Here is a 27176-nt window from a genome sequence, read left to right as displayed (position 1 = left end):
AGGCTCAAGGTTGACTCAGCCTTCCATCCTTCCGAGGTGGGTGAAATGAGGACCCGGATTTTTGGGGGTGATATGCTGACTCTGTAAACCGCTTAGAGAGGGCTGAAAGCCCTATGAAGCGGTATATAAGTCTAACTATTGCTATTGCTCCTCAGTGCAAAGAAACCATAGAATCACTAGGGCACCACTTCTCCCACCCCCTCCAAAAAAGCCCCACTGCCAACAAAAACCAGAGAAAACTAGGGTACTTTCCTGAAATCTGATCAGACTCCATTTTTCCTCATATTATCAGTTTTGATTGGGAGCAACTTTCTTGAGGTCTCAGACGGACTTTCCTATCAACTGGAGATGCCAGAGATTGAACCTGGAATGGTTCTATTCTGATTTAGTTTTCTGCCGAGGTGGCGCAGTGGTTAGGGTGCAGTACTGCAGGCCACTTCAGCTGACTGTTATCTGCAGTTCAGCGGTTCTAATCTCACCGGCTCAAGGTTGACTCAGCCTTCCATCCTTCCGAGGTGGGTGAAATGAGGATCCAGACTGTGGGAGGCGATATGCTGACTCTGTAAACCGCTTAGAGAGGGCTGAAAGCCCTATGAAGCGGTATATAAGTCTAACTGCTATTGCTCTATGTTGTACAATCACAAAATCCCAGTGGGATTGGCAGAAGGAAAATTCATTTTTTTTAGAGATGTTTCCTAACTTTCATGCAGGAGTCCTAGAACAGCGTACATGAGATCAATTTCCCCAACCATGTCTTTCCCCATCACCAGTCCAAGCAAGTTCCAATTTCATCATTTATTTATCATTTTATAATTCTGTTTATATATATACATATTTATATATATATAAAAAGCTATCGAGAGAGAAAGTTAGATCGCAACAGGCCTGACAAAAGAGAAGAATACACAGGGCAAGGAGGATGGGTGGGTGCAAATGGCATCACATTTCAGGAGAAAGAGGACTGTTTAAAATACTTTTTTTTTCATTTTTTTTTCTCTTTTTAATTCCAAGCCACCTTAATAGACCCACTAAAAGACTTCAAAAACACCAGTCCTAAGACATCTAAAACAAACTCAAGCACAAGGGGTTGGGGATATTTACAGAGAGGGGGAAAAGGCAAGGAACGATCTCGTGTAGGGCCGCTCAAAAACACCAGAGTACTTTTATTATTTTTTATTATTATCTTAAAAAACTTTGTATGCAAAAAAAGCAAGGATTCATTTCATCCCCGACAAGCAAGAGAAAAAATAGTCATCGTTACAATAGACAGAGGTGGAAATGGGGGGTTAAGGGTTGATTCAGTGAACAAGAAGCCACTTTTGAAAGACGAGAGTGTGTCGCAAGGCAGCTGCGTGAGATGCATTCAAGAAGCAGGGAGGGTCTTGGGGTATTTTTTTCTTTCCTGCTGTTTGAGAGGAGAGTTGGAGTTAAGACAGAGGGAAGAGGAGGTTGTCAAATGGTGGGATTTGGCCCAGTGTAAAAGAACTGGGTGTTGATCAACCCATGAAAGAGGGAATGTGAATTATCAATGACAGAAAGGACAAAGGGATCCTTCTAAGCGGGCTCTTCAGCACCAGGAGACCCCGTTCTGGTAGCAGTTCTCAAACTGTCTTTCTAGGCTACCTTGATATCTCTTGGCAATTGATCAGAGGCTCTTGTAGGGCTATGGTAAACAGGTACTACTTTAATGGCAGGTATAGAATCAATTTAGGTGAAGCAAAGAGGACGTTCAATAGAACCAACTGGCCCATGGCTTTCGTGAATGCAAAATAGGTCTCAGTTTCCATGGCAGGAAAAAAATATATGGGGATATCTTAATGGGTGAGCAGACATGGAAAGGCTTTCCTCAAGGTAAAAACTTTGAAAGCCACAATTTTGAGAGAACTGCTGCCTTAGCAAGGCCTGATTTAGGAAAAAAAAGGAGGAACAAAGGGAAGAAAGAGTGACAGATCAGCAGAGAGGCAATCAGAAGATTTGGCTGGAGCATCCCTTCCCTTCTAAGAGAGGCATCAGGAGATCATCCTTAGCTGAATCCTTGAGAAGGTGGCAAAATGGCAAAATTGAAAGACCCAGACTCTTTCTGACTTTCAGCCCGTTTGGTATTCCTTCCTTTTGCATAGCCACAGACTTCTGGCTTCTAGTTCTTTCTTAACCACCCTTTCTCCCACAGGCAGAGAAAGGATTCCTCGTTTTTCGGTTCCCAATTCTTTCAGGCCACCTTCTCTTTTGTCTCCCGTCCTGATCTGGGTTTGGGATTAGACATTGCAGCACCATCTAACATCCCCTTCTTGAACGAGAACAAAGAATGAACATTTTGAGGATCTTGAGAGGGGTGTGTGTGTGTGTGTGTGTGTCATCTGCTCTTTTTGGCAATTTTGAACCTTGATTCCCTCCCCTCTTGTGAAGCCCTGGGCTTCACCAATAAGCTCATCCCTTGGATCATGTCATATGCCCCTCCCCTTCTCCCTCCCTTCCCCTTCTCTTCCCACCACACAAAACATGGACATAGTTTGGCTGAAGGATAACTGGTTGAGGGGGAAGGTGTGGAAATGAGATACTTTTTAGGTGGATTATTTGAGGAATCCCCTGATTTTCTAACCCTCCCTGATTAGTTTTTTTTTGGGGGTGGGGTTAGCCAGTAAACAAAGGGTAGATTCCACCAATTACTATTTCCATTCGAAGAACATTGATTCTTTGATTCTTTGCCTGGGTGAGGTGATTAACCCTGTGCTCACCTCCCCTGCCCCCAGCAATCCACAGGGAAATCCTCTTCTCCAGGACTGGGGGGGGGGGGCGGGGGAATCCTTTGGGAAACCGCCTCCGCTTATTCTAGGGCAGTGACCACATTGGTAGGACTGGTAGCGCCAGAGCTGTCGTTTCCGCCTCCTTCTTTGCCTTTTTGGCCACTGTACTGGCCAATGAAGGAGCCGTCCTCATTGAACTGGACGTCCACGCTGCCCCCATAATCTGCCAAGCTATCGTCACTCCCCAGAGCCTTGATGTCACCATTCAAGGACGGTTGGCTGCTGGTGAACGGTTTCTCCTCATTGTCACTGTAGGGGGGGAAAAGGACAACAATGAGAAAGGGTAATAGAGTGGGAAGAATCATATCTTTATTTATAGCAATAAAAATGCAAAGTCAAAGTAATCTGAAACCCTGCTGTTTTTTGGACTAAACGGTTCCAAATCCACAGCAGGGTTGGTTTGGAGGATCCATGCTGCTTGGGGCTTTTAGGGGTTGCAGTCCAAAAGAACCCTGATAAAAGCCACAGCATGCTGAGAGAATAAATAATAATAATATAGAAGTATAGAGGGAAGCATGGTAGTATTATATATCTGCACATATAAGCAAGATAGCTACAGGTGAGCATGCATATAAACTCATGCCAGTCCACATTCCATAAGAGGTCTTCACACAATCTCAGAATGACTGAAAGGGAAACTCCAGCCCTATGCTCCGGCCCTATGGAACGATCTCCCCGTTGAGATCCGGACCCTTACTACCCTTCCGGCCTTCCGCAAAGCAACTAAGACCTGGCTGTTCCGGCAGGCCTGGGACTGTTGAATTATCCAGCCGCATCCGATGTTATGACTGTTGCTGAATTTTTAATTGTTGTTTTTTATTTTTGTACCCCCCCCCCTTCCCTTCTTATTGTTAGCCGCCCTGAGTCTTCCGGGAGTAGGGTGGCATACAAGCTAAATAAATTCAAATTCAATTCAATTCCAGCTGCCTTTATAGAAGACCAGAGTTTGCAGCTCACACCAAAATGACTTTGTCACAACATAAAATGAAACGGCCCATCTTTAGACAGCAGGTTATTAAGCGTCTGGAAGGCAAATCGATCTGACTGATGGGGCGTACATCACTCAGAAGTCATCCCATCTAAACCTTCCATATTGGTTTCAACAGTTAACTTGCAAGAGAACTTCCCTGCATCTTTTCATAGCTGGTGAAACCATCAGTCCATCTGGATCATTCCCTTCAGGAAGCCAGAAGACCCTAGTTGCTTCTCCATTAAAATACATGCTAAGAATCTTTCGGTGGGCAGCATGCTGTCAATCTCCTTTGGAATGCCAAAAAAAAGGAAAATTGCCTTCAAAACAGGGCTTCTCAGATCAAGGAACAAACCAAATTTCGTACGACATGTCACAGGCCACCCTCCTAAAGTAGGCAGAGCCAAGGCCTATTTTAGAAGAGGAATTCAAGAGTTTTAAAGGTGGGGGCACACTTCCAGGCGAAAAGTTCTATACAGTTAGCTTCATTCTCCCTAAGGAGAATTAAAAAATAATAATAATCAGAAGGCCTCATTCAGCCCTGGGTCACATTTTGTCCATGCTTGCTTTAAGAGGATGGGATGCATAGGTGCCGTGGCACGACAAAACCGCGCTCGACTAAGCCGCGCCCGATTAAACCGCGTCGCTGATGTCATCAACAAGGTGACAACAGCGAGCGCGGAGAAAGAAGGGCGCTTTAAATAGCGCTTTGAAAGCAAGCTGATTCAACTTAAGGTAAGGGTTAGGTTTAGGGTTAGGTTTAGGGTTAGGTTTAGGGTTAGGTTAAGGGTTAGGGTTAGGTTTAGGGTTAGGTTAAGGGTTAGGGTTAGGTTTAGGGTTAGGTTAAGGGTTAGGATTAGGTTTAGGGTTAGGTTAAGGGTTAGGTTTAGGGTTAGGTTTAGGATTAGGTTTAGGGGGGTTAGGTTTAGGTTAGGGTTAGGGTTAGGGTTAGGGTTAGGGTTAGGGTTAGGGTTAGGGTTAGGGTTAGGGTTAGGGTTAGGGTTAGGGTTAATTTTAGGTTTAGCGTTTACAGTGTGCTTCTGTCTCTGCGCTGTTGTCGCCCTGTTGATGACGTCAGCTACGCGGTTTCGTCGAGCGCGGTTCAGTCGAACGCGGTTTTGTGGTGGAACCCATAGGTGCTATATAGCAGTGGTCTCCAACCTTGGCAACTTTAAGACCTGGCTGAGGAACTCTGGTCAGTTGAAGTCCACAGGTCTTAAAGTTACCAAGGTTGGAGACCACTGCTATATACTATATCAGAGTTGTCATTTATTTTTATTTTGGAGCCCCAGTACTGGCTAATGAATGAGCTATCTTCCTTAACAAGACATCCATGTTGTCCTAGTCTGGCCAAATGTCATTCCCTCCTCAGAACTTTGATATCATCCACAAAGGAGGGCTGGCTGCTTGTGAAAGATGCTAGAAAGTGTGCTTGGGTACACGGATGTGTTCTCTAGAGGCAAAGTTTGAAGTTTGAAGTTTTATTTTATTTATATGCCGCCCTATTCCCTAAAAGGGACTCAGGGCGGCGAACAACTCCAACGGGAAGGGGAACATGCAAATACAAAATAGACGTTTAAAATGACCAACAACCACACCTGTCGAGAGGGGAAGGGAGCTCATCAACCCCAGGCCTGCCGACACAGCCAGGTCTTAATGGCTTTTCGGAAAGCCAGGAGAGAGGTGAGGGTCCGAATCTCCGTGGGGAGTTCGTTCCAAAGGGCCGGAGCTGCAACAGAGAAGGCCCTCCCCCGGGTCGTAGCCAGGTGGCATTGGCTGGTAGATGGAACCCGGAGGATGCCGACCCTGTGCGATCTAATGGGTCTTTGGGAGGTAATTGGCAGCAGGCGGTCTCTCAAGTACCCAGGTCCAATACCATGAAGGGCTTTATAAGTAATAACTAGCACCTTGAAGCGTATCCGGAGACCGATTGGAAGCCAGTGCAGCTCGCGGAGGATAGGTGTAATGTGGGTGTATCGAGGTACACCCACAATCGCTCGCACGGCTGCATTCTGGACGAGTTGAAGTCTCCGAATGCTCTTCAAGGGCTGCCCCATGTAGACCGCATTGCAGTAGTGAAATCATGCGAAACAGGAAAGGCCACTTATGAAGGGCACAACTCAAAAACAACTTCATGCTGATGTGAAAGGGAACTCATTAGTTGGAGCTGGTCTCCTCTTATCCCGTTATCATCTGTTAGTCATGGTTGGCTATGTCGAACTGTGAACAGGTTGCCTTATTTGCCAAATTGTAGTGAATTCATTCAAAAATGGAATGTGGTTAAAATGAAACAAAATGCAAACGTTCATCATCCAGCGTGTCTCTATATCTCACACAGATGTTCCCAATATTTTCCTTAATTAGGCCCTTCTTCTCTCTTGGGGGAGGGACGTCCTCAGGGATGGGTTTCTCGCCCCGTTCCAACCGGTTCGGTTGGAACGGGGCCGGCGGCGTCCTCGTGCATGCGTGCGGCACGTGCGTGCACGCGCATGACGCACGCATGCATACTAGCGTCTGTGCGATGCTCCAGCTGCTCCTGGAGGATCACGCAGGCGCTGTATGCGTCCTGCGCATGCGTGGAAGCGCAGAACTCATCAAAACTGGGTAAGGAGTGCAGGCGGGCGTGTGGGCCCTTCGCCGTTCCCGGAAGTTACTTACTTCCGGGTTCGCCGACCAACCGGTTCGCAGGGACCGCCGCGAACCGGTTGAAACCCACCCCTGGACGTCCTTACAGCATGACTTTCCCACATAATCTATCTAAGAGCTCAATATTAAAGAAAAAAAATGTTATTTTAAACAAATTACTAAAATTAGAGGAGAGATAATTTGTATTTGTATTTTTACCTATATTTTGTGATATTTTGAGCAACAATGTCATTTTGAGCACCTAAAGTGCCCTCATGACATGAACCACGGCTAACGAGCTATTTGATTAAATTTGGAAAGGCAGATGCTTAAAAATACAATACTTTTTCGCTTATCAGCAACTAACAGCTTTCTCCAAGTATGTGGTCCCTGAATGTGTTGGAATTCAATTCCCAAAAATCTGTTGCCATAGCTTCAGATTACGAGAGAAGAGCCCTCACACATCTGGAAAGCAGAAAAAAGCCTGCACAATTTAGTTATTATAGTACAATAAAGCTCTGGTTTTTATGGACCTCAATCTGTGAGCTTGGGATATAATGGGTAAAATCTGAAAGCCCCCCCAGCGGACAACATTCAGTCTCTTGTAAATTACTCAGGAGAATGTTCCTACACTGTCACATCCATTATATTTATTTTACATACATTTTATGCATTTGTACGATCTCATTACCATATTAATAGACATGAGGCTAAAAGTCCCGTCCCCCCTCCAGATTTATCTATGAAGTTGAGGGTTATTTAAAGTTAAGCATATTCACTGATTTTGTTGACTAGCTGAGGTCTGGATTTTATAGACTACTATATGTGTATTAAGGCAAATAATCATAAGGAAAATAAAATAGAGTGTAATTAGGAGCAAGTTTACAACTGTTGTGGATTCATGGCCACATCTGGAATTTTTAAGCCATATTATGGATGCTTTGTAAAAATGACTGCTGGGAGACTGGTCCTTTCAGAAAATGGCGGTCATGGAGGCCATTAAGCAGTAAGGACGCATAAATCTACCAGGATGGTATCTGTTGTTATCTCCTCCCTCTCTACTCTGCTTTCTAATAGTTTTTTCCCCTTTTAGTCCTTTTTTCTGAGTAAATAGACATGTTCCCAAAGAAAACATATAGTGTTCTGTGACTAAAGTAGGTGAGAAGTGGCACTATAAAAAGCAAAATAATGACTACAGTACAGGGGTGGGTTTCAACCGGTTCGCGGCGGTCCCCGCGAACCGGTTGGTCGGCGAACCCGGAAGTAAGTAACTTCCGGGAACGGCGAAGGGCCCAACCACCCACCCGCGCTCCTTACCCGGTTTTGACAAGTTCTGCGCTTCCACGCATGCGCAGGACGCATACAGCGCCTGCGCGATCCTCCAGGAGCAGCTGGAGCATCGCACAGACGCTAGTACGCATGCGTGTACCGCGCGCGTGCAAGAAGACGCCGCCGGCCCCGTTCCAACCGGATCGGTTGGAACGGGGCGAGAAACCCACCCCTGTTACAGTACAATAAGGCATCTTAGGCACAGTAGCCAATGACCTGGAAAATGGAAGGCCATGAGTTCTAGTCCTCTCTTTGGACAGGAAAACTCACTGGTCAGTCTCTCCCTCTCACTGCCCAAGCCACCATATAAGGTTGCTAGGGAAAATAGGAGGGAGCATTATTTACACCATTTCGAGTTGTAAAGAAGTAAAGATGAAATATAAACTAAATAGCCCAAAGGTGCTTTTTCAGGAGGCAACTGGACTTTCTAGTTTATCTTTGAAGATGTTTCGCTTTTCATCCAAGAAGCTTCTTCCTTCCTCTCTGATAAATCAAATACATACATTGTTCTGCGGATAAATAATGTTATTTTCATTTTTAATATATTTTTATCCTACCTTCATCATTTTATTATTATTTATTTATTAAATGCATATGCTACCCACCTCACTGTCAGGCCATTCTGAGTGGGTATAAATAACTCAAAAAGGCCATCATACCTAATATTCTATCTTCCACCTATTTCCTCCACAACAGCCCTGTGAGATAGGATGGTCTGAGAATGATTGACTGACATTCAAAATCATCCAGTCAGCTTTCATGCCTACAGCAGGACTAGAATTTACAAGTGTCCCAATTTTTAGCCTGATGCCTTAAAGCAGTGGTGGGTTGCTAATCCCGTTCCAACCGGTTCGGTTGGAACGGGCCCGGCGGCGTCCTCATGCACGTGTGCAGTTCACGCACGCGTCTCAGTGCCTGCGCGATGCTCCAGCTGCTCGCGGAGAATCACGCAGGCGCTGTATGTGCCATCCAGCTGTTCGCGGAGAATCGCGCAGGTGCTGTATGTGCCATGCGCCTGCGTGGAAGCCCAGAAGCCTTCAAAGACCGGTAAGGAGCACGGGCGGGCGGGTGGGCACTTCGCCGTTCCCGGAAGTTACTTACTTCCGGGTTCGCCGACCAACCGGTTCGCGGGGACCGCCACGAACCGGTTGAAACCCACCCCTGCCTTAAAGCCACTAGACCAAACTGGCTCTCAGAATATATTTTAAAGAATATACTTTAAAATATTGCTGTCATCTTCTCCTCCCAGGGATAAATGTAGTACTGATATTATCTGCTTTCTAACATTTCCCCCCCCAGATATTATATGTATGCACAGGGAGGGATCTATGATCCTGTCTCTTCTTTACTTACAAATCATGAATAATTACTAGTCTAACCAATATTGCTCTATTCAAGAAGCACAGGATATGAGCTCTTTTTAAAAGAGCTATATCAACAAAACTCCTTCTCAGTCTTTAATTACAGAATGATTTTCACAAGAGCTACCATTGTTTTGCCTCTCTTTTATGCCTATAGAGAAGTCACAGCTCATTTCCTCTCTTTACCTTCCCCACTCTGTGAAAAGGTGACTCCCTTTCCTCTCCTGATATGTCTAGGCCATATCCCTGCTTGCCTCTAATCACAATACAAGCATCTTCTAGCAACACCTCTCCTCCTTTGCATCTCCGTGGTATTACCTTCATCCTGTCCCTAGACAAAGAATAGGCAGGTGACAAGTTAAAAAAAAAACCCTGCAGGAAAGGAATTGACAATGGGGATGGCAAATGTTATGCTAGTATATCTTTGTGATTTTTTTTAAGGGCGGCTGGATAGCATTTGAAGTTGGCGAAATGGCAGAGGGGGGAATCCTCAGTTTTCCCTTTGTATTTCTGTTCAAGAAGAAGCTTGTTAACCCTTTGTTTGCATTCTACCGATGAGATAATTATTGCATCATCACACATCTATCTGAGGTCCATTCTTGAAAACACAGCAATGCTAGAGACCATCACCTGGTCTGCAGCATGCCACTGTCTCCCTTTTTTAAATTAAAGAAGTAATTTTTTTAAAAAATAAGATAGAAGCCCACTGGACCACAAAACCAAGGAAAATGTTCTGATGTACTGAATCCCCATAGAGGTTTGTTGTGGCCCAGCAGGAGCCGTTGCAGCTGCCAACAGACTCCGACAACGAGGGGCCCTATGAGTCGGCCCTGGAGGATGTGGAGGACCCTGGACAGGGTTCCGACTCCGAGCAGAGAGACTGGTTGGCCACCAGGTGGCGCCTGAGCCTTGGATCAGTGGGGAGGAGACAAGGGAGAGTGATCCAGAAACCAACAGTGAGTTGTTCTGGGATGCACGCCATCGAAGAGCTACTCGGCGTCAAAAACAACTACATAATTACAGAAGGTAATTACGCTCAGCTGATGGTCATTAGGCTCCTCTCCAGACTATAAAAAAGACTGCTTGTGCCATGCCGTTCTTGCAGAAGTCAACGCTTTGACTAAAAAGAAACTAACTTGGCAGGCTGGATTGCTGCCAGAGTTTGTCTGAATTGCTGCCAAGGTTTGTCAGACTTGCTGCCAAGGTCCTTATCTGTTTGTTTACTTGGCTTTCAGCCACCAAGAGTCTGGTCTTGTTATTAAAGGACATTCCATGTAAGCTTGTCTCGGCTTTCGTTACTGGACGGAGGAGGGGGTTAGAACAGAGGTTATTTAGCCAATTGCCTCAAAAGGACAGCATAAAAATGTAACAAACAAACAAACAAATAAAAATCAAGTAAGTAAAGCTCCTATGTATACTACTTAAGCAACACTTTGCCCTGCTCATGTATTAAGCAGAGATGGAGGCCTCGTTTTTTCACCATGAGCAAATCTGAATGAGATGTGATTCTTGAAAACCTCACCCAGTTGGGGAACTTTAAATGGAAACAGGTCAATCAGAGGGCAAAGGAGCAAATCCAGCAGTGTGGAACGGGGCTGTGGCCCTGCTCCATTTCTGCTTTCTGGGCAAAGATAAGCCTATTTTAAGTTTGCTAAAGCCCCACCTTTTCTCCAGGAACTCATGTATAAAAAGATTCTTCCATCTCCAATCTGGGTACACAATTTAGCTCACAATAACCCTGTGGGCTCTGAGATAACAATTGCCTTTATATTACTGACTGGTTGATTAGGGATTTGAACCTGACTTTCCTAACCCCTTAGCCACGCTGTTACACTGACCCCATGTGCTAAAGATACAAATACACTGTTATGCCTAGACTGGCTTTCCATCCCTGGAAAAATCAGCACAATGTTTCCTAGTGCTGCTGTGCAGATTTGCAAGAACACCAATGCACATCTAAAATGATGGGTGTGCAACCATGAAATGAAATACAAAAAAAAAAAAAAAAAGGATTAGAGCATGGGTATCCCTATGTGAGGGAAAGCCTGTCCTTCAAAGAAGATAGCTGTACATTAAGGGGCATCAAAGTTTATAATAGTTTCAGCGAAAGAGAATACCCCTAGGAGCAGATGTATCAGAGAGCTTGGATTTCCCCCACTCTAACATTAAAATATCCAGCTTTGCCTCCCTGAATGAGGAAGGCTCCAATGCCACAAAAGTGAAGCATGCAGAATTGGGATTCTGAATTCCAAGTCCCACTGACCAGCAAGCATGCATTTGGATGTGCAAAAACCTAAGTGGAAATCCTGTGAACATGTGTGGAGGAGAGCTGAAACAAAACCCAAAAAGGATCCAGCCAAATATATTTGATTTGCATGTAGAATCAACAGGCGGACGTGGAAATTAGCAGAGCGGAAAGAGCATCCAGGAAGCTCCTTTTAAACCCAGGAAGCTCATTTTAGACTCTTGCGAATGAGTGCTACAACAAGTCAAAGGCTGTGTAGACTGACCCAGTACTAGAGAGAGAGAGAGAGAGGACTATGTGAATTTAGCAGGGAGAATTTAGCAGACAGACTGCACAGCATCTGCCAGGGATTTTCAGAAGAGGGGCTGCCAGCCAGTATCCCTACCTTTGAGATCCAACTGGGGTGGGCAGCTGGCTAGATACAATTTTGGAACCCAGGGGAGGTAAATTAGAGGGCAAATAGCAAGATATGGCAGGCAGGCAGGCAGGCAGGGGGAGGAAAGGTTGTTGTTACCTAAATCTAATCATTGATGAACTTCAGGAGATAATGAGAAAGAGAGGGAGGACAAACCATGCACAGTTAGCACTGATCATTTCGATCCCAAGAGCATTACAATGCCTATCCACATTTGCACATACACCAAAGATACCCAGCAAATATCATTGTACTGATGATAGAAGAGAATATTGGGTAGCTCAGGTTGAGCTGTGGGGTCCTTGGTGCTCTCTGAGCTCCGTGGCTTTCTTGCACATCTTTCATTTCCAAACTAGGTAACTGTTGAATACCAGCGCGGGAAATACAAGCGCGGGAATAAGGACTCCCTTCTGATTGGTTTCCGGGCGGAGCCGGTTCAATCCTCGCCCCGATTGGTCGAGCTACTCGACGCCCCATTGGCTCCACGTTAAACCCCGGAGGTATAAATGTTTGGCGCGAACCACGCCACGCTGAATCGTAGTCACTCTATTCTCAATAAAGGTTGCAGTTTTACATACCCGCTTGTCGCGTCCTTTCCCTCCGCTCCAAGATGCAAAACTGGCGATGAGGATGGGATGCTGATTCCCGCGACCACGGAGAAGAACGAGCCAGCTACCACCGCGTCTGAACCAGCACGAACGCTATCCTCAGGCTGAGAACTCCGGCAGCGAACGCAAAATTTTTTTTTTCTCCGCCCTCTTCCTCCCCCTCTCTGGCTCCACACCTCGATGGCAACAGCGCTTCCTCCTTTCGCGCCATTCGGATCCGCCGGAGAATCATGGGACGGCTTCATGGAGCGTTTCGAGTGCTACTTAATCGCATCGAAGAACCAGGCACAGACCGACGAGGAGAAATGCAGCTTCTTCTTGTCCTGCTGTGAGCCTTCCATGTTCGCCTCTGCGAGAGCCCTGGCCGCCCCGAGGCCAGCCTACAAACTTGGGTGGGACGAGCTGATGTCCAGGCTGAGGAACCACTACGCTCCCTCACCCTCTCTGATCGCACGCCGCTTCACCTTCCGCCGCCGAGTACAGAAGCCCAACGAATCCATCAGCCAGTTTCTAGAGGTTTTGCGCACAGTGGCCGCCCAGTGCGATTTTGCAGACCTGGAGGAGAACCTCGTGGAGCAGTTTGTATGCGGGGTCCGCGACGTGCATTTGCGCAGCCGCATGCTCCGGAACCACAAAATCACTCTGGTGCAAGCCGTGGAGACCGCGCGAGCAGCGGAGCTCTCCGAACAATCCACGGCCGACATCGAACGCCTCCAACTGAAACCCCCCGCGCAAACCGCCACGGGGCCTTCCACCCAGACGAACCTCGTCGACGACCTCTCTCCTGCTGAAGACGAGGAGGAGGAAACCGTCGGACAAATGAGGACGCAGCCGAAGCGGAGGCCACACCAGCAACCACCGACGCCCGCTCAGCCAGTCTCAAACGCACCTTGCCGCGGATGCGGCGGCCGCCACAGCCGCGCATCCTGCCCGTTCCGTTCCGCCGTCTGCCGCCGCTGCCGAGGAGAAGGACACCTCGCCAGGGTCTGCCGGTCTCTCGTGCCAGCCCCATCGTTCTTGCAGCCCAGCGACCAGCGCCAGGCACCGCAACGCCGCCAACAGCCACGTCCCGCAAGGCGAGCTGAGGACTGCCACTCAACCTACCAGCCCTCCAGCGCCGACTGCGTGGTCTACCAGGCTTCCCACGTTCCCGCCGGCGATCGCAAAATCAGCACCGCCGTTCGACTCGAAGGTCAGCTTTGCCGAATGGAGGTGGACTCCGGGTCTTCCCGTTCTCTCCTATCTTGGGCCCTGTTTTCCCGCCTTTGTCCCGGGGTTCCCCAGAGCAAATTGCGCCCCGTCGGGGTCTCCCTCCTAGACTACCAGGGAAATGGGATTCCCACGGCAGGAATATTCCACATCCAGGTGGAATACGGAGACTTTAAGGGGAAACTCCCAGTTCTAATCGTCAGGAACGATCTGCCCGCTCTCCTTGGGTTGGATTGGTTTCCCGCCTTGGGCCTCACCATAGAGGGGGTGCACAGGGTAGTCCCCCTCACCGTAGATAGCGTTCTAGATGAGTTTGCAGATGTGTTCGATGGGAAATTGGGCTGTTATAAGGGCACCCCCATTTCCCTCTGCCTCGATCCCCAGGTCGCTCCCATTAGGCTGAAGGCACGTAGGGTCCCTTTCGCATTGAGAGCAAAGGTAGACGCTGAACTTGACAAGCTTATAGAGCAAGGGGTAATCGAGCCCGTAGATCACGCCCGTTGGGAAACCCCCGTAGTCCTCCCGGTCAAACCCGACGGATCGGTGAGAATATGTGCCGACTATAAGTCGACCATCAATTTGGCCCTGCAGGCAAATCCATATCCGGTCCCCGTAGTGCAACACCTACTCCACTCCTTAGGGCAAGGCCGCATTTTCGCCAAGCTAGATATGGCACAGGCCTACCAGCAGCTCCCCGTAGACGACGATACGGCTACAGCCCAGACCATCGTCACCCACCGCGGGGCCTTCCGTTGCCGCCGCCTCCAATTCGGCGTTTCGGTTGCCCCGGGGATTTTTCAGAGCCTCATGGAGCGGTTGCTCCACGGGCTCCCCGGCGTCGTTCCCTACTTTGACGACGTCCTGGTCGCAGCCCCCAGCCACTCGGAACTCCTGAAAATACTGCGGGAGGTTCTCACACGTTTTAGGGAGGCAGGACTGAAACTAAAGCGCAGCAAATGCGAAATTGCTGTTCCCAAAGTAGAATTTTTGGGGTTCCTCATTGATGCCCAAGGCATCCACCCCACTCCTTCCAAAGTTGCCGCCATCAAAAACGCACCTACACCCACCTCTAGGGCGGGATTGCAGGCGTTCCTGGGGCTTTTAAATTTCTACGCCCCTTTTATTCCCCATAAGGCGTCGCTGGCCGAGCCGCTACACCGACTGCTTGACCGGTCAGCGACCTGGCAATGGGGTAGCCGTGAAGCGCATGCGTTCGCGGCTATAAAAGACATATTGACCTCGTCGGCAGTCCTAATCCAATATAGCGATAGGATGCCCCTAGTTCTGACTTGCGACGCCTCTCCCTATGGCATAGGGGCGGTCCTGAGCCATGCCCTCCCGAACGGCTCAGAGGCCCCCATAGCTTTCTATTCCCGGACACTCTCCTCCACGGAGCGGAACTACAGCCAAATCGATAAAGAAGCCCTGGCTGCAGTGTCCGGCATTAAGCGTTTCCATGACTACCTCTATGGTAGGAATTTCACCCTTGTCACAGATCACAAGCCGCTCCTGGGGCTATTGGCAGGCGACAAGCCAACCCCCCCCATTTTGTCTCCCCGCATGACACGCTGGACGGAGTTCCTAATGGCGTACTCGTATACGCTGTTATACCGTCCGGGTAAGCAGCTAGGGCACGCAGACGCCCTGAGCCGTTGCCCTTTGCCAGAAACGGACACAGCCCACGTGCCCGCCCTCTCTATTTTGTCCATCGCCGAATCCGACCTCCCCGTCTCTGCCGCGGACGTCGCAGCTTGCACAAAGGCTGACCCCGTCCTATCCCAAGTAGCTTCATGGGTTTTGAGGGGTTGGCCCACGGAAAAGGTAGCGGAAGGATTCCGACCATTTAAAGCACGACAAGCCGAACTCGCCCTTCACGGGGGTTGTCTTGTCTGGGGGGATAGGGTAGTGATCCCCACAGCCTTGCGGGCACGAATCCTGCCCACACTCCATAAAAACCACCCCGGCATAGCGCGAATGAAAGCCCTAGCCCGTAGCTATGTGTGGTGGCCCTTGCTAGATTCGGAAATTGCAGACTACGTAGGCCGATGCAGGATCTGCCAAAACTCTAGGCCGAATTCCCCCACAGCCGCCCCTCGTGAATGGGAAATCCCTAGAGGCCCATGGTCCCGTTTACACATTGACTTTGCCGGCCCCTTCCACGGCCGAAACTTCATGATAGTAGTTGATGCTTATTCCAAGTGGGTGGAGCTGGTAATCATGACCTCCACCACAGCAGAGAGTACAGTGAGGGCCCTTCGTAAGATGTTCGCCACCCATGGGTTACCGGATGTGATAGTCTCAGATAACGGGCCCCAGTTTACCTCCACCACGTTCCAAGAATTCCTGGCCGAACAGGGAATCAGACACGCTGCCACAGCCCCGTATCACCCAGCTAGTAACGGCCGGGCGGAGCGCGCAGTTCGCTCAGCCAAAGAAGCTTTGGGCCGCATGGACCAGGGCGACTGGCAAGAAAGAGTGGCGGCTTACCTCTTGAGCCAGCACTCCATACCCTGCCCAACGACTAATAAAAGTCCCGCGGAGCTCTTGATGGGTAGGAGATTGCGAACCCCCCTAGACAGGCTCCATCCACTTTATGCAGGGGATCTGCCGAGCAACCTGGGGGCCCTCCCTTCACACGCGTTTAAGTTAGGGGATCCTGTATGGGCCCGCTCCTTTTCTGGGGACCCACGGTGGGTTCCCGCGACCATCACAGCTCTGACTGGCCCCTGTTCCTTCAGGGTCGGCCTGGCCGACGGAACACAATGGAGGCGCCACGTGGACCAGTTAAGGCGACGCCTCCCCGCGGAAACAGACGGTCCGAGCCTCTCAGACACCCACTCTCAGCAGGAGCCACCCTCGATGACCTTCCCCCCATCGGACCGCCTCCACCCGGGGAACGGGGGACAAGCCGATACGAACTTTTCGGACAGACGCGCCTCACCCGGCTACTTCCTTCCCCGAAGTCCTTATCGAGACTCTGAACCTACACCCCAACCAGACTGCACGGGGCCACTGTTGGACACTCCTGTTGCCACGGAGGCACCACCCCGGACAAATGGACATCGGGTACGGGGCCCGGGGCCAGCGCCATCTCACGGGGCCGCGTCGCAGATTCACCGCCCCGCCACGGATACACCTCCGCCGGCGGTTCCCCCCCCGACGACAACCGCCGGGGAGCCACGAAGGTCGGGACGAGAACGTCACCGTCCCGCCTACTTACAAGACTATGTTTGCCCTTCCTAAGGGAACTCTTGACTAGGGGGGGAGGGGTGTTGAATACCAGCGCGGGAAATACAAGCGCGGGAATAAGGACTCCCTTCTGATTGGTTTCCGGGCGGAGCCGGTTCAATCCTCGCCCCGATTGGTCGAGCTACTCGACGCCCCATTGGCTCCACGTTAAACCCCGGAGGTATAAATGTTTGGCGCGAACCACGCCACGCTGAATCGTAGTCACTCTATTCTCAATAAAGGTTGCAGTTTTACATACCCGCTTGTCGCGTCCTTTCCCTCCGCTCCAAGATGCAAAAGTAACATCGTCTGCAGATGATGTTACTTAGTTTGATTATGAAATGTCTACAACAGAGGTGGGTTTCTACCAGTTCGCACCTATTCGGTAGAACCGGTTCGTCAAATCTACCGAACTAGTTAGAAGAGGATCCACCGGTGGACCCGGAAAGCAGGCCACACCTACAGAAGAGGTTCCAAAAATTTTTGAAACCCACCACTGGTCCTTGGATAGGATTATTCTACACTATCATGTTCATATTTATAAAACTCAGTGCCTCTGTGAAAGGTGAGGATGACTACTGCGTTTGTGGTGCAATCAGAACATTGCGTGTGTTGAAGTTGTTTTAACGCAAACCAAAGATGCCTTTTAAAAAACAAGTTTATATCATATTCTTATGCAGGCCAGTGCTGTGTGAGAGGTAATTTAAGGTGGTTCTGACAAGTGTCGTCGGCATCTTCATATCCGGTCACATGGGCGGCAAGCCACTCCCATCCGGTCACATGGGCGGCAAGCCACTCCCACAAAGGAGGCCACACCCACAGAGTAGGTTCGAACAATTTTTGAAACCCACCACTGGTCTACAGGAAAACCACCAAGCTCAGAAAGCACCAAGGACCTCATTGGGTTTTCTTATTGCTGTGGCTGCAGTATAACCTGGTAGAAGATTTGGGATTGTTCAAACAATGGGACAGTTCTTTTTCTGAATTTCCATTCTTAACCAAAACTGCTTCCTAGAGAATGGAAATCAGAATTCTGGTTTAAGACAGAAAGGTAACATTCATATTATCACAGACAGCTCTGTTATTCTTAGGCACATACATAGATCCACATACATAAAAGAGACAAAGTTTTAAACAAGGCAACCCTGAGGAATGAAATTTCAGGATTTTGTTTTAACAATTTGATTACATTTTATCTTCCCAAAGGGGATGATTCTTTGAAAAAAGATGTCCGGGATCAAATGCATTTACTTCAGGGACAGCAAGCTAAATTTCAGTCTACCTGCAACTAATGTGGAGACTCTTGGCAAATGACAATTTTGGGGGAAATGTATTCTGAAATTTTAAAAGCCATTTTCATATGCAGTCCCTAACCAATATTCTTTCTAATGTGAAATACCCCTCTTGCCACTGCTATTCACTGGAGAGTAGAAACAGAAAAGAATTGCTTTTAACACTATCCTTAGCTATTTTTAATGATTATTTTTTTCCCCATTAATTAAGGAAAGAGAAGCAAGATTTCTCTCAAATGCCCTTTATGGAAATGGCTTTTCTTTCTCCCGGATATGAATAAGTCGGTGAAATCCAGAAGCATGCCAACGGGTAATGTTATCCTGGCCCTTCTATCCCCACCTTATACCAGCAACATGCAGTGCAAAAATTCAATGTTTACCCCTTGCATTCTTACCTCTCCAGGGACCTGGGTTAGTCAAGTAAAAGGCAGGAGGAGATTAGAAGAAAAAAAGAGAGAAAAAGTAGCATCACATTTCAAAGAAGGTAAGTTGAGGACAAAGGAGAGAAATGGAAAGCACTAAAAGATCCTGGCACCATTCATATGGCTGTGTTCATATACACAAAGATCAGAGGTGGGTTCCTACCAGTTCGCACCTTTTCGGTAGAACCGGTTCGTCAAATCTACCGAACCGGTTAGAAGAGATTCCACCAGTGGACCCGGAAAGCAGGCCACACCTACAGAAGAGGTTCCAAACTTTTTTGAAACCCACCACTGGTCCTTGGATAGGATTATTCTACACTATCATGCTCATATTTATAAAACTCAGTGCCTCTGTGAAAGGTAAGGATGACTACTGCGTTTGTGGTGCAATCAGAACATTGCGTGTGTTGAAGTTGTTTTAACGCAAACCAAAGATGCCTTTTAAAAAAGAAGTTTACATCATATTCTTATGCGTGCCAGTGCTGTGTGTGATGTAATTTAAGGTGGTTCTGACAAGTGTCGTCGGCATCTTCATATCCGGTCACATGGGCGGCAAGCCACTCCCATCCGGTCACATGGGCGGCAAGCCACTCCCATCCGGTCACATGGATGGCAAGCCACTCCCACAAAGGAGGCGACACCCACAGAGTAGGTTCGAACAATTTTTGAAACCCACCACTGACAAAGATATATATATGCATATAAAGGCGAAACACTATGAACTTCCCTTCCTTTAGTTCATTGCCAATCCTTGTCCTTTTTGTTATCTTATTATACCCGTGAGCATAATTTAGCACTCTTGATAGCCCCAGCCTTCTATTGATGCACTGTGAATGACAGCACTAGCATCTTTTTGCTGCTCTGGTAGACCAAGCCACCAAAAACCTGCTGACAGGATCTCATAAGTGAATTATTCATAAGTAAATCGTGCTATCTCCTCCTGCCCCCCTCCCAACATTAACCATCTGTTGGCAAGTTAATGTGCTTTTCGTTAGAATCTCATTCCCACTCTGTATTTTTGCATTCTTGTTGTGTTGTCAAACTGCTTCCTCACGCCCTTAAATCTATGGCTGATAACCCCAAAGACTTAAATAATCAAGGCTAAATTTGTACCCAAACCATACATATTTGTATCAGGATAATCCCAACTGATCATGGAAATGGTGTATATTATAAAACAAAGTAACTATGTACGTCATTTATTTGGTTCAATTTACTCTTTTCTAGCCCTGAACGGGAACAATGGTTTATTGTACCTGTATTCTCCAAAGGTCTCATCCTTCATGGGCCTGGCCTCAGAATCCACCTGTGTATCTTCTTTGTCTTTCACTAGGGTAGAAGAGAAAGTATGTTACACAAGGCAAAAGGGTTGGTGGGCAGGGACCCTCCAAAGTGGGACCTTGGGAAGGGGGTGGGCAGGGGGATTTCCCAAAAAGCAATGGGGGAAACTTTAAAAATATGGAAAAGAAGAAGAAGGGAGGGGGGTTTGTCCCTCAGTGGGGCTGGATTTCTCTTTAGCTCCTTGAAATAAGGGCATAACCAACAAGATGTGAATGCAAGATGGGGGGGTGGAGGTTGAGAGCAATCCTATAGTGCTAGGAAATTGGAGTTAAAGGGAGTGTTGTAAAGAAGCACATGTCCACCCATGTTGTACCACAACCTTCCCCAACCCCAGGCCCTCCAGGTGCATTAGAACTACAACTCCCAACACTCACAGACAGAATATTCAGTAACAGCACTGGCTAGAAAACAAGAATGATTTATGTCCCACACCTCTGAAAGGTGCAGAAGATTGGAGAAGATTGAAGTACAGTTTTTAAGACACTTGTGAAGCATGATAGAAAGAAGCAATAGCGCTGTAAGAACAATAGCTCTTATTATAATACTGCTACCCGTGACCCGTCAAAACCGCGCTCGACTAAGCTGCGCCCGATTAAACCGCGTCGCTGACGTCATCAACAGGGCGACAACAGCCAGCGTGGAGAAAGGAGGGCGCTTTAAATAGTGCTTTGAAATTAAGCCGATTCAACTTAAGGTAAGGGTTAGCTTTAGGGTTAGCTTTAGGGTTAGGTTTAGGGTAAGGGTTAGGGTTAGGTTAAGGGTTAGGATTAGGTTTAGGGTTAGGTTAAGGGTTAGGATTAGGTTTAGGGTTAGGTTAAGGGTTAGGATTAGGTTTAGGGTTAGGTTAAGGGTTAGGTTTAGGGTTAGGGTTAGGTTTAGGGTTAAGTTAAGGGTTAGGTTTAGGGTTAGGTTAAGGGTTAGATTTAGGTTAGGTTTAGGATTAGGTTTAGGGGGGTTAGGTTTAGGTTTAGGGGTTAATTTTAGGTTTAGGGTTTACAGCGTGCTTCTGTCTCCGCGCTGTTGTCGCCCTGTTGATGACGTCAGCTACGCGGTTTAGTCGTACGCGGTTTAGTCGAGCGCGGTTTTGTGGTGGAACCACTGCTACCACTACTGCTATCATCATTATCTTGATTTACTGCTTTGTCTTTCTGCTCAAGAGTACCTTTTTATTCTTGAACTGAAAAGAACAAACATATTTTCTCATCTTCTTTGGCAAGCAGTGATGGGAGTTGAAGTTTTAGAAAAGCTGAGAATCTGCTAGAAAAGCACTCGCCTGCTATGTTTTCTGGTCTGCTTTGCTAGGTTTACTAATCATTAAACCAGATTAAGCAGATAGCACAGCTATGCCTATCATCTCTCTCTCTATATATAAAAATTGTTATGTGCGTGAGTGTGTATGTTTCCAGCATAACTCTGGAACGCCTCGAGCAATTTCAACCAAACTCGGTATACAGATGACTTTCTCTTTGGAGAAAAATACTGTGGAGGGTATGACACCCTTAACATGCCTCGGAGTGTGTTCTGTTAAGCTACAGCCTGTTGTGCCTTAAAATGGATTCTACTGTACTGCCGTAAAATGGCTTCTACTGTACAGCACAGTGGAGTTGCCATGATAATGGCTTCACAGTACTCCACAAGGGGACTCCCTCTGGTAGCTGGGGGGTAAATCCAACTTTAGAAATTACATTTGGTCTGGACATTTCCCCCCCTACAAATAAATATACCTGGGCAATGCCAGGTTATCACATTGTGTTATATATTTCCCCACCATGTTTTTAGATCACTACCCTGAGCCTGATGTGCTATCATGATTACCGGACTAAAAACTCATCATTTTCTGCCAATCTGGCAGGCAATTGTGATTGTGGTAGTTATATATCTCCAGCTCAGGAAGTCTGGCCTTAAATGCATCTAGTCCAGACCAGCAGCTCAAGCGTTGATGTGAGCTTCGGATGCAAGAGTCAAACTCAGTTGTACACTTCAGCTTCTTTTCTGTAAAACGGGAACGATACAACCTACCTCACAGGACTGTTGTGAGGGCCAACGGCACCAGGCACACTAAGCGTGCTACATAACTGATAACTGATAATAGCCTGGGGGGAAGCCCATGGGGGTGTCTGCCGCGAGGTGCTAGGGTGGGGCTGGGGGCACCTCACCCGAGTACTTGCCGCCCTTGCTGCGCTTGATGAAGCAGAGGAGCACTAGAACAAAGATGAGGAGGACAATGGCGCTGATAAATCCGATGAACCAACCTTCCGCAGCAAAGCTTTTTTGTCTCTCTTGAACTGTGGGAAATAATCAGGGCGTAGCATTAATATCACCTCACCAAAAGCTGCCTGTTTCCTATCAAGCAATGGGCTTGTCCAGAAAAACAGAAAGATGTTAATAGCAAATCCATCCCATAAGGACAACAAGCTGCAGAGATTGAGAATCTAGGGTTGCTGCGCTCCATGCAAAAAAACCATACTGGCCTGTCAGTGGTGGGTTTCAAACTTTTTTACTACTGTGGGCAGAGGTGGGTTCCTACCAGTTCGCACATATTCAGTAGAACCGGTTTGTCAAATCTACCGAACCTGTTAGAAGAGGTTCCACCAGTGGACCCGGAAAGCAGGCCACATCTACAGAAGAGGTCCCAAATTTTTTTGAAACCCACCACTGGTCCTTGGATATGATTATTCTACACTATCATGCTCCTATTTATAAAACTCATGGCCTCTATGAAAGGTAAGGATGACTACTGCGTTTGTGGTGCAATCAGAACACTGCGTGTGTTGAAGTTGTTTTAACGCAAACCAAAGATGCCTTTTAAAAAACAAGTTTACATCCTATTCTTATGCATGCCAGTGCTGTGTGTGAGGTAATTTAAGGTGGTTCTGACAAGTGTCGTCGGCACCTTCATATCTGGTCACATGGGCGGCAAGCCACTCCCACAAAGGAGGCCACACCCACAGAGTAGGTTCGAACAATTTTTGAAACCCACCACAGATTGTGGGCATGGCTTGGTGGGTATGGCTTGGTGGGCGTGGCAGGGGAAGGATACTGTAAAATCCCCATTTCCTTCATATCAGCTGGGACTCGGGAGGCAGAGAATAGATGGGGGCGGGGCCAGCCAAAGGTGTTTTGCTGGTTCTCCAAACTACTCAAAATTTCCGCTACTGGTTCTCCAGAACTGGTTAGAACCTACTGAATACCACCTCTGTGGCCGGTGGGAGAATATTGGGGACTAATTCAAAGGGCTCCTTTTCATCTTTCCTGAGCTTGAAAGGACCTTGAGAAGCTGCGCTACTAGATCTCCTCCACCTCCTTCTCTCTGATTGAGAGATAAAACCCATCTTCTTTCAGCATCTCTTAAGGGGGATGATTGCACATACTGCTGTCAACATTACATTGATCCTTATCTAAAAAAAGAGCTTGCTTATTTCTAAAATGCAAATTAAGGAAAGTTTTAAAAGATAGGTTAAATTTAACATGTATTGTTCATATTCACTCTTGAAAAAGAATATCACTGATATAATCCTTGAAGGGGAGGGTTAGAAGAAAGCATTTGCAGTTCATTTTAACTGGGTGACTGGTGTCTCTTTAAAGAGAGCTGCTTTTATTCACTTTTCTCAGATGCATACAGGATATAATCCTGCAGCCTGTGAAACACTATAGTTCAGGATCTCCCCATCTAACCCACAAGCCTCTGCTACCAGGGCCCATCCTTTTCTCGTCCCCTCTACTACCTGGCCATTTCTTCCTGCTCACAATCCTGTTTCCAAACCTCTCTGCCTGCTCAGTTGAGTAGTCTGAGGAGACTCCACAAGGAGCTGTGGGGGAACCCCTAAGAGTGCTGTCTCCTGCCCTTTTTAGCAGAGAGAACCTGATACAGCTGAGTTGTGAGAAAAATGTGCTACGGATGCTTTGCAGCCCCCTTCCTCAAAATTGTTCATGTTTCAAGCTGGGAGCTGAATTGGAGAACAATGGGAGGTTTCCTACTCATGCCTTTGATGGATTACAAAAGGTAGCCATCAATTCACACTCAGTAGGAGTGGAGACTAGGTCAAACCAGATTTTTTCCTTTAGCACAGTGTTTCTCAACCTTGGCAACTTGAAGATGTCCGGACTTTAACTCCCAGAATTCCCCAGCCAGCATTCGCTGGCTGGGGAATTCTGGGAGTTGAAGTCCGGACATTTTCAAGTTGCTAAGGTTGAGAAACACTGCTTTAGCAATTCCTAGAAATATTCCTGGATCAGAGGACCTCGTAAGAAATCAATCCTTGTAATGGTTATAGCACTGTGGTGGGAATTAATTGGAAGGATTTTCTCCTCTGTTTACTTAGAATTGTTCTTTTCCAAACACATTTTTCCTGAAGAGGAAAGAAAGGTTCTTTGTTGGCCTTTCCCCCAAATTGCTAATTAAGTTCCCCCTTTCTTCCACATGCTGAATGTAGAATTTGGAAATCACATTTCATCTCAGTGGATCCTTCCACACTGCCATCATTATAGAATGAGGTCACTTCCACCTCTCATTATTTCCATCACTCCCATTCCTCAATCCCCCAAAGCATTTGAAGCCTTCAGGTGCTCTGGAGTGATTAGCTTCGCTTATGCTGATGCTGCAAAGTGAGAAAATAAGGAACCGATCAGTGTTTCCCCCTCCAGCTGATCAGTAGGAAAATTGCCACCTTTTCACCTTCATCTTGCCAAGGTCCCCAAACTTTTCAGATCATTGATCCCTTCATGAAGTTTCAGATTGTCCATGTCAGCCTCTGCTTTGCTGTTGCTTTCGGTTGCCATGAAACGGGGAGGGAGGGCATGGTATTTGGGAGGGGTTACTCATTGTGCTGGAGGAAGGTTCTGGAGCTCAGCATGCGTAGGAGATTCCTGCCAGGACTAACGGCACCGACATTACATCTTCGTGATGCCTTTTGAAGTTATCTCACACCTGACACTTGGGAGAATTATGATTGGACTGTAACTGTGATGCCAAGGGGTGGGGAATGGGTTATTCTATATATCAATTGCTTTCGCGCCTAAATAATCAGACTTCGCTTCGCTATGCCTTTAATCATTTATAATTAGTAAAAGTACACTTGATTTCTACTCATGGAGTCTCGTGGTCTTCTTTCCTAATTATCTAATGGAGAGGTTCTGACAGTCCATCAACTCCCAAAAGTTTGTGTTTTTCCGAAAATAAGACAAGGTCTTATTTTCTTTTGAACCCTGAAATAAGCACTTGGCCTTAATTTTGAGGAGGTCTTATTATTTTTGAGATGCAGGAGGCGGCGAGCGTGGTCACCTCATGGCTGCTGCTATTTTGCAATATTTTTGGAGATGACTTATTTTCGGGGGAGGGCTTACTTTAGCGCATGCACTCAAAAGCCCGATTGGGTTTATTATCCAGGGAGGTCTTATTTTCAGGGAAACAGGGAATAGTATATTTGTAAATAATTTAATAAATACTATTTATTAAATACAGTTCGCACCTATTCGGTAGAACCGGTTCGTCAAATATACCGAACCGGTTAGAAGAGGTTCCACCAGTGGACCCAGAAAGCAGGCCACACCTACAGAAGAGGTTCCAAAATTTTTTGAAACCCACCACTGGTCCTTGGATATGATTATTCTACACTATCATGCTCCTATTTATAAAACTCAGTGCCTCTGTGAAAGGTAAGGATGACTACTGCGTTTGTGGTGCAATCAGAACATTGCGTGTGTTGAAGTTGTTTTAACGCAAACCAAAGATGCCTTTTAAGAAACAAGTCTACATCATATTCTTATGCATGCCAGTGCTGTTTGTGAGGTAATTTAAGGTGGTTCTGACAAGTGTCGTCGGCATCTTCATATCCGGTCACATCTACTTAGGGTACCTATTTATTTAACAAATGTATATCTCTCCACTCATGTGCATGGTGACCAAGTGGCTTACAACAAAATAAAAGTATAATCAACCTACTCCCCACCCTGAAATGTATGCCTCAAAACCCATGAAAATAAATTAGAATCCAATAGCAACTCCTCAACACAGCAGCTCAAAAGCAATTAAAGATTTGAGAGCATATAAAATAATTTTTATCTAGTGCCTAAAAAAGTAGTTATGCAGCCTGCAAAAAAAATCTACTAGCTTATCCCCTTCCCATAGCTTGTATCACAGAGTAAGCAAAGGAAATGGCAGTAAGAAATGAACACTTTCTGAAAATTTCTCCCCATCACAAACAACCACAAAACACCATTCTCGTGTTTTTAAGCCGCAACAAACATATTATGCTCTACTATTATCATACTCAGGTCTTCCTAAAATTCATTTACTAGTTATATTCTGTGAAGTATAAGGAATGAAGTGGCTTTCTTGTCTTTGTTGCTATGACATTTGAAATATGGCAAGGCAGACACTAACTCCCTGCTTTCTTCATCTTTTCCAAAGCATTAATGCATTTCAAGGGTCTCCTTCAACCTCTCGCTTTCCAACAGTATGAAATTGGAATATGTTTTTTTTTTTCAACCTCTGGAGTGGTTTTCCTTTCTTTGAAATGTCACATCAAATAAAACAACTATAAATAATAAATTACCAAAATGTATTAAAATGCCCGAGACATCAGGAAGGAGGCAATATTTAAAACTAAATGTAAGACAATTACAAATACACATTCTTTGCAAAAAAATTAACCCTCTGATATATCGAAAAATACCAGCTATGAATAGAATGGGGGGAAAAAAACACCTGGAACCTTTCACAAATAATTTACCATTAAAATGCATTACATACTGGCCACGCACAACCCCCGGTTTAGCAAAAGGAGGAAAAAGTCGCGATACATCACATGATGACAGTATGACACCACGAGTTTGACACCCCTGCTGTAGAGTCTCTGAATCTGAATGTATGGACTCATTCTTCAGCAAGAGGAAAGAAGGAAGATCCAGCAAATTACTGTACAGAACAGTTAGCTGAGAAAAATCTAGAGCAGATCATTTTGATATGGATCTCAAAGCATTTTAGAAAGAATAAACTAAGAAGTCAGCATGGATTTGTCATAAACAATCCTCGTCAGCTAGCCTTATCTATTTCTTTTTTAAATTGGATCATTTTTAATTGATTGTGGGAATATAGTAGGCACAACTATAACTTGATTTCAGACAAAATATCCCAATGTCATGAGTAAAGTAAAGCAAGTAAAATGTGGGCTGGATAGCATGATAATTAAATGGATCCAAAAATGGCTCAAAAAGCCTATTCAGAGTACTCACCTACAACTGCTTTCCAATAGAAAATGTATAATTTAATATAAGCTTATGTTAAATTATACATTTTCTATTGGAAAGTAGTTGTAGGTGTTAATTC

The 27176-nt window shown here is 46.5% G+C and overlaps 1 protein-coding gene across 4 annotated transcripts in view; it reads right to left on the bottom strand.

Moving 5' to 3' along the window:
- Nucleotides 1-780: 780 nt before the first annotated feature.
- The window catches only part of L1CAM (L1 cell adhesion molecule), a 127720-nt gene continuing 101324 nt past the window's right edge, over nucleotides 781-27176 (bottom strand). For 2 of the 4 annotated variants that reach the window (XM_032210092.1, XM_032210095.1), the window contains 3 exons: nucleotides 22006-22134; nucleotides 19765-19837; nucleotides 781-3053 (listed from right to left, as the gene is read on the bottom strand). In XM_032210092.1, the coding sequence (XP_032065983.1) occupies nucleotides 2825-3053; nucleotides 19765-19837; nucleotides 22006-22134 (431 nt within the window). In that variant the 3' untranslated portion in view covers nucleotides 781-2824. The remainder of the gene's footprint in view (nucleotides 3054-19764; nucleotides 19838-22005; nucleotides 22135-27176) is intronic. The other 2 variants (XM_032210094.1, XM_032210096.1) reach the window with 2 other exon arrangements.

Source organism: Thamnophis elegans, chromosome 2 (assembly GCF_009769535.1).
Source record: "Thamnophis elegans isolate rThaEle1 chromosome 2, rThaEle1.pri, whole genome shotgun sequence".
Taxonomy (NCBI): Eukaryota; Metazoa; Chordata; class Lepidosauria; order Squamata; family Colubridae; genus Thamnophis; species Thamnophis elegans.
Note: the sequence above shows the minus strand (reverse complement) of the source record. Positions and strands in the feature narration are given on the sequence as shown.